General features: G+C 43.6%; 1 protein-coding gene across 2 annotated transcripts in view; it reads right to left on the bottom strand.

Moving 5' to 3' along the window:
• DOCK4 (dedicator of cytokinesis 4) overlaps positions 1-12,793 on the bottom strand; it is a 1,300,588-nt gene that overhangs the window by 1,039,887 nt on the left and 247,908 nt on the right. For both annotated transcript variants that reach the window (XM_069228963.1, XM_069228964.1), the window contains exon 2: positions 3,636-3,719. In XM_069228963.1, coding sequence (XP_069085064.1) covers positions 3,636-3,719 — 84 coding nt within the window. The remainder of the gene's footprint in view (positions 1-3,635; positions 3,720-12,793) is intronic.

Here is a 12,793-nt window from a genome sequence, read left to right as displayed (position 1 = left end):
CTATGTTTTTGGTCCTGGGTGCGGCCGTCATGTAGGGAAACCTACAAAACCCAGAAACTTTTTAAAACTAGGCACCCCAAGGAGTCTAGGGAGGTGTGGCTTGCGTGGCTCCCCCAACATTTTCTTACCCACACTCCTCTGTAAACCTCAAAATTTGCATAAAAAAGCATATTTTCCTGATTTTTCTTAGTAGGATCACCGCTCCAGCACAAAATTCCTACTCCCCAGTTTTCCCCTCAGTCTCCCAAGTAAAATGACACCTCACTTATGTGGGTCCCCAAAGCAGAGTCCGTCTAAAGATGTATAAAGGAATATGCCCTTATAAACTTGCTGTGCTATCCCTTCTATCCCTTCAGGTTTTGGGCCTTATTCTGTTGCAGGCACCTGGCCCACCCACACAAGTGAGGTATCATTTTTATCGGGAGACTTGGGGGAACGCTGGGTGGAAGGAAATTTGTGGCTCCTATCAGATTCCAGAACTTTCTGCCACAGAAATGTGAGGAACATGTGTTTTTTTAGCCAAATTTTGAGGTTTGCAAAGGATTCTGGGTAACAGAACCTGGTCCGAGCCCCGCAAGTCACCCCTCCTTGGATTCCCCTAGGTCTCTAGTTTTCAGAAATGCACAGGTTTGGTAGGTTTCCCTAGGTGCCGTCTGAGCTACAGGCCAAAATCCACAGGTAGGCACTGTTTTCTTCCAAAATTTAGGATGTGTCCACGTTGCGCTTTGGGGTGTTTCCTGTCGCGGGCGCTAGGCCTACCCACGCAAGTGAGGTATCATTTTTATCGGGAGACTTGGGGGAACGCTGGGTGGAAGGAAATTTGTGGCTCCTATCAGATTCCAGAACTTTCTGCCACAGAAATGTGAGGAACATGTGTTTTTTTAGCCAAATTTTGAGGTTTGCAAAGGATTCTGGGTAACAGAACCTGGTCCGAGCCCCGCAAGTCACCCCTCCTTGGATTCCGCTAGGTCTCTAGTTTTCAGAAATGCACAGGTTTGGTAGGTTTCCCTAGGTGCCGTCTGAGCTACAGGCCAAAATCCACAGGTAGGCACTGTTTTCTTCCAAAATTTAGGATGTGTCCATCTTGCGCTTTGGGGTGTTTCCTGTCGCGGGCGCTAGGCCTACCCACGCAAGTGAGGTATCATTTTTATCGGGAGACTTGGGGGAACGCTGGGTGGAAGGAAATTTGTGGCTCCTCTCAGATTCCAGAACTTTCTGCCACAGAAATGTGAGGAACATGTGTTTTTTTAGCCAAATTTTGAGGTTTGCAAAGGATTCTGGGTAACAGAACCTGGTCCGAGCCCCGCAAGTCACCCCTCCTTGGATTCCCCTAGGTCTCTAGTTTTCAGAAATGCACAGGTTTGGTAGGTTTCCCTAGGTGCCGTCTGAGCTAGAGGCCAAAATCTACAGGTAGGCACTTCGCAAAAAACACCTCTGTTTTCTTCCCAAATTTAGGATGTGTCCACGTTGCGCTTTGGGGTGTTTCCTGTCGCGGGCGCTAGGCCTACCCACGCAAGTGAGGTATCATTTTTATCGGGAGACTTGGGGGAACGCTGGGTGGAAGGAAATTTGTGGCTCCTCTCAGATTCCAGAACTTTCTGCCACAGAAATGTGAGGAACATGTGTTTTTTTAGCCAAATTTTGAGGTTTGCAAAGGATTCTGGGTAACAGAACCTGGTCCGAGCCCCGCAAGTCACCCCTCCTTGGATTCCCCTAGGTCTCTAGTTTTCAGAAATGCACAGGTTTGGTAGGATTCCCTAGGTGCCGTCTGAGCTAGAGGCCAAAATCTACAGGTAGGCACTTCGCAAAAAACACCTCTGTTTTCTTCCAAAATTTAGGATGTGTCCACGTTGCGCTTTGGGGTGTTTCCTGTCGCGGGCGCTAGGCCTACCCACGCAAGTGAGGTATCATTTTTATCGGGAGACTTGGGGGAACATAGATTAGCAAAACAAGTGCTATTGCCCCTTGTCTTTCTCTACATTTTTTCCTTCCAAATATAGGAGAGTGTGTAAAAAAGACATCTATTTGAGAAATTCCCTATAATTCACATGCTAGTATGGTCACCCCGGAATTCAGAGATGTGCAAATAGCCACTGCTCCTCAGCACCTTATCTTGTGCCCTTTTTGGAAATGCAAAGGTTTTCTTGATAGCAATTTTTTACTCTTTATATTTCAGCAAATTAATTGCTGTATACCCGGTATAGAATGAAAACGCACTGCAGGGTGCAGCTCATTTATTGGCTCTGGGTTCCTCGGGTTCTTGATGAACCTACAAGCCCTATATATCCCCGCAACCAGAGGAGTCCAGCAGACGTAACGGTATATTGCTTTCCATAATCTGACATTGCAGGGAAAAATTACAGAGTAAAACGTAGAGAAAAATTGATTTTTTTTTCACCTCAATTTCAATATTTTTCTTTTTCAGCTGTTATTTTCTGTAGGAAACCCTTGTAGGATCTACACAAATGACCCCTTGCTGAATTCAGAATTTTGTCTACTTATCAGAAATGGTTAGGTTTCTGGGATCCAGCATTGGTTTCATGCCCATTCCTGTCACTGACTGGAAGGAGGCTGAAAGCACAAAAAAATTCAAAAATGGGGTATGCCCCAGTAAAATGCCAAAATTGTGTTGAAAAATTGGGTTTTCTGATTCAAGTCTGCCTGTTCCTGAAAGCTAGGAAGCTGCTGAGTTTAGCACTGCAAACCCTTTGTTGATGCCATTTTCAGGGGGAAATCCACAAGCCTTCTTCTGCAGCCACTTTTTCCATTTTTTTTTAAAAAAAAACGAAATTTTCACTGTATTTTGGCCAATTTCTTGGCCTCCTTCAAGGGAACCTACAAAGTCTGGGTACCTCTAGAATCCCTAGGATGTTGGAAAAAAGGGACGCAAATTTGGCTTGGTTAGCTTATGTGGACAAAAAGTTATGAGGGCCTAAGCGCGAACTGCCCCAAATAGGCAAAAAAAGGCCTGGCACAGGAGGGGGAAAAGGCCTGGCAGCGAAGGGGTTAATTAATGTTAGTTTGCCTGAATTTATTTCAAAGCCTTTGAGCTTGTGTGTGCAATAACTTTTTTAACCTATTCCCAATAGGAGTATTCCTTCTGTGGCCATATGTGTTTAAAAGGTTTGGGGTGTCGCTGAAATTTTGTTGATGGTTCTACCACACCACTTACTGGCTCAAAAGGTCCGTTGACCTCGGTAAGCATTTGATTCCTGTGAAGGATGAAAGAAATGCATTTATTTATTTCTGTGCTCAGCTATGCATTATGGCTCGAGCTGTGACAGAGCGTGGATGCAGGCCGCACCGACACATAACTAGTTCATTAAAGTGCCATGTGCAAAGATTAAGATAGGAAACAAAGATCTGCAAACAACACCGACACCATCCTGTCTAAGTTTGCTCTTTCGTATCCAAAATACACCTCAGTGAAATGCTGGTGAGTTATAAATCTAAAACAGAACCCAAACTAAGAGGCGATTAGTAAATAGACATATATAAATACAAACTAAATATAATACATTTGGTTTCCATATTCATTTATTTGGAAGGACAACATCAAACATGCAGACAATGCATACACGAATGACCACATGGGTCTGTTCGGCGTGGTGTGAAGAATCGAAAATGAAGCTCACCGTCACATTTTTCCAGTATCTGTACGGTGTCTCCGATTTCTAACGATAGGCCATGAGGGACGGTTCCGCGAAAACTGGCAATTACTGAAAGAGAGATTTCAAGGAATTACTGGCTTTGGCTTTCACACTGACCCTTTTCAGGAAACTTTCAGATGGCAGAAAGCAAAGGTATTTAACAGGTAAACAGATGTATTTTCCATGTTAGAACGAAGCTTCAGCAACTGGTAGACTATTTAGCAGTGATTACAATTTTGCATGCATTCATCAAACTACAAAATTAACAATCCAATTGACAATAAGAGTCTGAGAAGCGGAATACATTGAAAGCTAACCGTGAAAACACCTGGTACCGTCAGAGTCAGAGAACATCAAAAGATAAAAACTCCAAAAACCAGAAATGCCAAAGTGTGCTAATGTAATGCACACCCCCTACAAATAATGGGAGAGCTGGACGGGATATCTTTACTAGGGGACATTGTTATCAATATCACAAATAATTAAACATTTTACATTGGTAACTTGTGGTTATTTATTGGACACCAAGAGCCAAATTAAATTGTAAGCCTACCTTTTTGGAGAGAATCAAATGAAGCACATCACACACTAATAAGCAAAAGAGGTGAACAAAAAATGCTGATGAATATTTTTTAGAGTGATGATTTTGCAGCAGCAGAGTAAGACCTGGGGTACGAAGACATTTTTATTCACAAACACTGCAATTCTTAAAATCACCAAGTGTGCAACTACAAAAGGGCTTTCATGGGGTACTAAAGGCCTTTTTACGAGTTGCAGAAGTCTTTTCCTGTCATAAGGGATCTGTTGCTGCTCCCACTGAACCGCAAATGCAAGGGCGCATCTGAGGGCCACTCCATTCCTATTTGTGGTTTGGAAAGGAATGTATTAGTGGTTTGGGACTGAAAATGCGATGATTGTAAACCATTGATTAGTTATCAAATCACAATGTGGGGTGGTAACTGATTTGCAAAGGGGCAGCTGTCCCACAGACTCAACTTCAAATTTGGCAATCGTGTACACTGCTCGGTCTTAGAAGTAGCGTACAATGCTGTCCATGTTTTAGATATGGGCTGCTTTTAAAAACAAATATTTCTCATTACACTCCCCCCCCCGGAGTTGAATTATTTATCTTGTGACTAAGCAGAAGCACTATCACCATAATTCTTCCTCCCAGTAGTTTTTTTCCTCCTAAAACAGGAGCAGGTAGTTGAAGGCTATGTGCCTTGTGACCACAATATGAAACTTTGACAGGAGCTGTAACATTACCACAGTTGACAACAGCTAATGGAATAACATATTTTGCATGTTTTGCTTCCTGTGGAAATTATATAAACGATAACATCAATATCAGTGCAAGCAAAACTTGGTTTCCAGTTCACAAAACAATTCAAGTTCGATGTAAATCTATGGTGTCTTTTCAGAGCAAATAATTTGTAACTCATTTCTCTCACAGTGACCTCTTCACAATTTCTGTGCTGTTTTTCATCCTGAAACATGAACGTGAGGCTAGAAGCCAACATTTATGTCAATGCGCCTGGGAAATATTCTGTCGAGATATAACCTTTCATCTTCACCCATAGTCCTTACATGGAGCTACAAGTTCACAATCTTTCTATTCACCGAAAACCTCAGTTTTTTTTGTGAATGTTGGATAGCAACATTGGTAGCTACCCTCCCTTCTAAGCATTCTTCTATGCTCCGTCTGCTTCACCGCAGAACAGAAAAGGTGACTTTGTGTGGAGAACATGACTTGGATGTGATCCTTGACCAGGCTTCCAGTAGTCAGGAACGAAAGCCTGCACAGCATTGGAGGGGTAATAATGGAGGACATGAAATGCTTATTTCTAGCTCTGAAAGCACATCAGGTGCCCAACCCTCCACTGTGCATGGCCAAAGTCCACCCGCAGCGGGGTTTAAGGAAGTCCCATCCTTTTGACCACATGCAGCGGAGGTTGGCTGTCCATGGGTGTGGGGTGAGTTGGTCACATACAGCTGTGGTCAGTTGAAAGCCCAAATAGAGGCCTCTGGCTGCTCACAGTGGGGACAGCCACCCACTCGCAGGGGCTTGGGTGTAGGGCCTGAACTACAACTATATGCAGCCAGGTGAAGTTGCAGCATAGTTACAGCAGAAATACTGTGGTACCACTAAAAAAGTAAAAATAAAATTTGGATTGGGGTTTGGTGGGAAGAGAAGGGTCTAATGAAGGTTTGGGGGGCAGGCCCTGGGGTGAAATCACCCGCTGTGAGAGGCAGAAAAAAAAAAAAAATATATGAAAATCCCGTTACAATTTACTGAGCTAATTGTACCTTGCTACCCTTCCATGCCCTGCCCATGACCTCACGTATTACATTGGTCAAAACGTTAAGTGACAACAATTATATCACTGACCGCATGTCAAATGACATTATTGATTGCATCACTAATAACATCATCCAGCCAATGCTTTTCAATCCGGAAGATATTCTGCAAGCTACACCTAAATCCAATTTTCTATCACCTCTGTAGTGCTGATGGATGAACCCTTTCACAACATGCAGGCCATGAAACATATATATGTGAAATCACCAACTTTTAATAGATGTTATGATTTGTTTTTAGTGTAATTCGGGTGCTCATGAAACATAATGGCTCTGTAGATATTACTACTATTAGAAAATTGTTAATCCCGGAATACCATTCCAAAATGTGTTTGGTCTCATTACTTTAATGAGATGTGCATGTTAAATGCCTCTTTAAAGTCAACCATCTCTCATCCATATATTAGCCAATGATAAGCCATGCACAGCCAGGCACTATGGATTACCCTCTGTAGTTTGTGAAAGTACTCTACACATATTCCTGAAATGTGCAGAATGGTGTACACCATCTTAACAATGGTTGCAATCATGCTGCAACTTGAACAGTCTGCGAATCCCCGTACATTATACATTGTGGAAAAATGTATAATGGCTTTGAATTTTCATTGAACCTTTGGAAATAAATATCTGGACTTCATAAACCTACAGTTCATACAAACATTTGTGATAGCACTACATGACAAATCTTTAACATCAGTGTGCACAGAAACACAAAGGTGAATAATGTATTTTATGGAGAACCTTTTGGTTTTTTTTGCACATTTTGGCATTAAGCCTTTCATTTAAGCCATAACCCATTTGAAATGCACATATGCAACTCACACCAGATGTGCTTTGTCTCTACCTTATTAAAATGAAGTACTGTTTACACTTAAAAAACCACTGGTAGCTAAAGTGTGCACCATGTAAATTGTCTGCACTGAGTCAGACTTCTTTCCACTACTACACAGTTTCTATTTTGTAGAGGCACAAATATACTTAGAGTTAATCTATGCTGTATATGTTTGTGGGACTTGTATTACCTGCTTATTAAAAAAATATCTAGCGTTATATAGGGTAATTTGAGGAACAAGAGGTAGGATTACATCATCAGTAATGTTGTCAATGAAGTCAGTTAACATATCATGAGTGATGCAATATATGTGAGGTCATAAGCAGTGCATGGCAGGGGTGCAAGTTGTAGCTGACTCTGTAAACTATAATGGGTGAATTTCAGAGTTATTTGTTTTGAAGCCCCTTTAACATGGGGAGTGACCAAAGGACATCCTCCGCATTGGAGAGGACATCAACTCATAATCCTCCTGGGGGATTGGGAGGGAAGGACTCCACCGTCCCAGGTTTAATCCATTCATGTTGCAGGTACCAGGCCAGCCACACAAGTGGGGGGTAGTGTTTTTATTAAGACAAGTAAGGAATGATGACTGGCAAGAATTTTGTGGATCTCTGGAGATTTCAGAAATATAAGTCAATGAAATGGAAGGAAAATGTGCTATGTTTGGCAAAGTTTGAGGTTTACAAGACATTCTGGGTACAAAAACACACTTGGCTCTCTTGAGTGTCTAGTGTTCAGAAATGTCTATATCTAGTAGGTTCCCATGGTGCTTTCGAGTGCAGGCCAAAACACTTCCAAATCAGGTCAATTTTTGACAGGAAATATCCAGAGCAACGCGTCCAGAACCATGCCTGCGTTGTTCACGCAAGTGGAACAACAGGCCTTTTTCTCTGCCTTAACCACGCATGTGCTGAATAACACATGCGTGGTTAAGGCAGAGAAAAAGGAAGTTCCATCAGGAGAGGACGTCAGGTAAGTGGGATTGGGGCAAGGTTGGGGGTAGTTTTTAGGGGTAGGGTGGGGGTGAAGGGGTTGGGGTGGTTAGGTTATTGTATTTTGGGGAGGTCGGTACTATGGTTTTTAGGGCAGGAGTGGGAAGTCAGGGTTATTTTGGTTTTAGGGGTGGGGTGGGGGGGTTGGGGTAATTTTGTATTTAGGGGGTGGGAGGTGGGTTTTTAGGGGTGGAGTGGGAAGGTCAGGGTAATTTTGTATTGGGGTTGGGGTAACTATGTTTTTAGGGCAGGTGGGGGCAGGTTTTTAGGGGTGGGGTGTCGGGGTCATTTTGTATTTAGGGCGGGTGGAGGGTTGGGGTAATTTTGTATTCAGGGCAGGGCAGGTGGGGGGGGCTGGTTTTTAGTGTCAGGGTAGGGTTTTGGGGTAATTTTGTATTCAGGGTAGGTGGGGGGTCTGGTTTTTAGGGGCGGGGTGGGAGGTTGGGGTAATTTTGTATTAAGGGTGGGGGCAGATTTTTAGGGGTTGGGTTGTTTTATTTTTGGGGGAGGGGGTCGGTTTTAGGGTTCAGGGTGGGTGGGTGCATCGGGGTAGTTTTTAAGGATGGGGGGTCGGGGTACTTCTGTTTTTAGGGTAGGGGGTGGCATGCGACAACCACGCATGCCATTTCACACATGCCTTTACTAGGCATGCCTTTACAATGAAAAATCGTTGTAAAGGCATGCGTAGTAAAGGCATGCGTGGAAACAATGCGTTGTTCAGGCATGGGTTGTTGTCGAATGCGTGGTTCCATCATACAACCATTTTTGACAGGAAATGTTATGGTCTCTACATTGTGATAAGGGCTCTATTTTGTTGTGGGGATAGTTCCACCCACACGAATGGGGTTTATTTTATCAAGGAGGGGGGTGGAAATGCTGGGTAGCAGGAAATTTGTAGATCCTCTGCAGTTTCTGGACCTTTCCCTCTGGCTGAAAACACACATTTCTCAAAGTTTGCAATGGTGTCTGGGGAAGACTATCTTGTGAGAACCATGCAAGTCACAACACCATGGCCATTCCGGGGTGACTAGTTTTTAGAACTGTCTGAGGTTGGGAGGGTTCCCTGTGTAGGGAGCAAGCCCAGAAACAAAATCCACAGCCACCAACATTGCAAAAAAAAAAAAAGATTGGTTTTCAGTGTGAACATTTTGCCCATTTTGGGCCAGATGTATGAAAAAAGGCTTTTGCGATTCGGAAATAGCGATTTCTAAGAAATCGTTATTTCTGATTCGCAAAATGCAACTTATCATATTTGCGATTCGGTAATAGCGTTTCTTAAAAATCGCAAATGCTATTACCGAATCGCAAATTGCAATACAGCCCCCAGTCGCATCTATGGGCCTGCCGGCCCATATTTGCGAATATTTAGCATGTCCCAAATTGCAAATTCCTAACTGGAATTCGCAATTTTGGGAAATGCAAAGTCCAGGGTGCTGGGGTGCTGCACCCCAAAACATTTTTTAACAACATGTAAGGTGCACACATGCCAAAAGGGCATATGTGCTTTACATGTAAATTTTAAAAATGCATTTGCACAAGTTCAACTTGGTGGTAATAGCGATTCCTTAATGCCCAATTCGCATTAAGGAATTGCTTCATACATGTGCTTTAGAAATCGCAAATAAGGATTCCTTATTTGCGATTTCTTATTTAGAGAGTTGCAATTTGCGACTCTCTAAACAGGGTCGCAATTTTAAGGAATCGCTATTTTACAGATTCCTTAAAATTGCATTCAGAATGCCTTTGATACATTCGAAAAGGGCTTTTAGAATTCACAAACGGGCATTCGCACCGTTTGCGAATGCAAAAAGCTTTGATACATCTGGCCCTTTGTGTTTTGGGCCCTTTCCTGTCACTGGCCATATGCCCACCCACACAAGTGAGGTACCATATTTATGGGGAGAAGATGGAAATGCTGGATTGTTGGAAATGTGTACATCCCCACGGATTCCGGAACTTTCCCTCTAATAAATGTGAGGAAAATGCATGTTTTTAGCTAAAGTTTAAAGTTTGTGAGGACTTATGGATAAGAAAATCTTGAGAGAACCATACAAGTCACAGCACCCTGGTTACCCCCTAGGTGATTAGTTTTCAGAAATGTCTGGGTATGGTAAGTTTCCCTGGGTGGTGGCTGAGCTACAGCCCAAACTCCACAGCTACAGACATTATAAAAAAGCGCAGATTTTGCTGGGTGAAATATGTCTTCTTCAGATCTGGTGCTATGCCCAGCTGCAAAAGTGGAGTACTGTTTTTAGGAACACCGAATAGCAGAGCATCTGTTTTTACCAACTGGATTTCTCTATATTTGTACTTTCCAAATGTAAGCCAGTGTGCAAGAAAGAAGACATTTTGCAATATACCATCTGAATCACAATAGTATTGGTAACCACAAATACAGAGGTGTACAAATAACCACTGTTTCTAACCGTTTGTGTATATTTCAGAAATACATAGTTTTCCTTCATGCCATTTTTCCTTCTTTACATTTTATCCTATTAATTTCTGTATAGTGGGTTCTTGCTGAATAATTATCGTAAGGTGGAGCTCAGTTTTTGACTGTGTATCACATGTTTTTGGAGAACTTACAAACCCTATATAGCTCCTCAATCAGAAGGTCTGCTGGACGGAACTGTGTTATTTTTGTGAATCTCCCATCGTGGCAAGAAGTTACAAATACTGTTGTCACAAATGGCTACTTTTTCTTACTCATTTTCATTATTTTATGTCAACAGTTTCTTGGGGGGAAAAACGTGAAAAAATCTACACAAATTACTCCTTGCTAAATTGAGAATTTTGTCTATTTTTCAGAAATGTGTAGTTTGCAAGGATCGCCCAAGGGTTTCACACCTGTTCCCATCACAAACTGCAAGTACGATGAAACCAAAAAAGTAAGAAAAATGGACTACCTCTTAGAAAATGCAAAAACAGTGGTAAAAATTGGTTCTTTGGTGCAACTGTGATTGTTTCTGAAAGCTAGGAAGACCGTGATCATAGCAAGGCAAATCTCTCATTTATGTCATTTTTAGGGGGAAAAAACATGCTTTCTTGCATAGCATTTTTTCCAAAAAACAGATTTAGCTATATTTTGTTCATATTCTTAGTCCACTCCATGAGTATTCACAGTCCCCGTGTACCTTTAGAATCCATTTGGATTTTAGGGAAAAGTATGCAAATTTGATGTGAATACTTCAGGAGGAAAAAAGTTATTAACCCCTTCTGTGCCGTGGACGTAATGGTTACGTCCAACGGCACAGTGCTCATGTGCCGAGGACGTAACCATTACATCCTCGGCACTGAGCTCAGAGAGAGCGCTAGCGCTCCCTCTGTGGGCTTCCCTCCCACTTCCCCCAAGGCAGCTTGCAGCGCAATTGGAAGAGAAATGCTCAGCATTTCTCTTCCGATCATGTGAAGGGGGTCCTGAGAGAATTTCCTTCCCTTTGAAGTCTCTCAGAGCATTTCAAAAGCCGGTTCGTAAAGCAATCCGGCTTTTGAAATGCCCACTAGACACCAGGGATTTTTTTGTAAACTGAAATTGGTATAAGGGTAGCGACACCTTGGGCAAGGGTCACTCCCCAGGAGGGCAATTATTTTCAAGGCCTTTTCTGCCGCCCCTGGGAGCAGATCGGCCTATTGTTGTTAGGCCGAGGGGCAGAATCCACTAGGCGCCAGGGATCATTTTTCTTTTTGTTTTTGTTTGTTTTTAGTTGGGGAGCGACCCCTTAGGCAAGGGTCGCCCCTAGGGGCATATTATATTTTAGGCCATTACTGCCCCCCTTGGGGCAGATCGGCCTATTCTTATGAGGCCAGGCGCCCCCAAGGAGGGCAGAACCACTAGACATCATGGAGTTTTTTTTTTTTTTTTACGACGCATTCACGGAAGGGGAGCGACACCTTAGGCACGGGGATCTTGTTTTGCGCCAATTTCACACAAGGGGAGCAACCCCTTAGGCAAGGGTCGCTCCGTGGGGAAGGCAAATTTATTTTAGGCCATTTATGCCCCCCCTGGGGGCAGCTCGGCCTATTGTTATTAGGCCAATCTGCCCCCAGGGGGGTAGCAACCTCTAGGCGCCAGGAATAATTTTTTTAAAAAAATTTTTTTAGAGAGAGGTTGGGGAGCGACCCCTTAGGCAAGGGTCGCTCCCCGGGGGGGGCAAATTGTATTTAGAGAATTTCTGCCCCTCATGGGGGCAGGTCGGCCAATTTTTGTTAGGCCATTCTGCCCCCAAGGGAGGAAGAAACCACTTAGGCACCAGGGATTGGTGTGTGTGTGTTTTTCTTTAGGGGAGTAGCCCCTTGGGTAAGGGTCGCTCCCCATGGGGGCACATTACTGCTGGCCATATCTGCCCGGGGGCAGATGGGCCTATTTTTGGAAGGCCCAACTGCCCCCAAGGGGGGGCAGAAAGCCCACCCGAGACCAGGGAAGTTTTTTTTCTCTCCAAAATAAGAGGGTGGGGGTATGGCCATACCCCCACCCCAAATAAATGGGGCCAAAGTTGTTCTGCCCACCAGTGGGCAGATGGGGCAATTACCCCTGATCCACACGCCGAGGGGGCAGAAAGTCTACTAGATGCCAGGGAATTAAAAAATATATATATATATTGGGGTGGTGACTACCAACCAGTATGGGCCTGGTTATGCCCCCACCCCAACTGAAGGGGGTATCAGTCTTTCAGCTCTCCCCGCACTCTAAAACATCTTATCCCACAGCAAGCAAGAAGACATTTGATTATTTGGGGTTTTGGTTTTACATTTGGGCCATGAGAGCTTGGCTAACTCTCAAAGTCGTCCCACTTGGAATGGTGAGGGCTGCACTTTAAGGACTTTGGGACGCTGCCATGTAGAAAAATCCACAAGACCTAGACACATCTGAAAACTAAACATCTGGGTGATTCCAGGGTGGTGTGTTTCACATGCACCCCGCACAATTTTCGTACACACAATGCCCTGCAAACCTCCAAATT

Source organism: Pleurodeles waltl, chromosome 4_1 (assembly GCF_031143425.1).
Source record: "Pleurodeles waltl isolate 20211129_DDA chromosome 4_1, aPleWal1.hap1.20221129, whole genome shotgun sequence".
Classification (NCBI taxonomy): Eukaryota; Metazoa; Chordata; class Amphibia; order Caudata; family Salamandridae; genus Pleurodeles; species Pleurodeles waltl.
The sequence above is the reverse complement of the archived record's forward strand: the minus strand, read 5'-3'. Positions and strand labels throughout refer to the sequence as shown.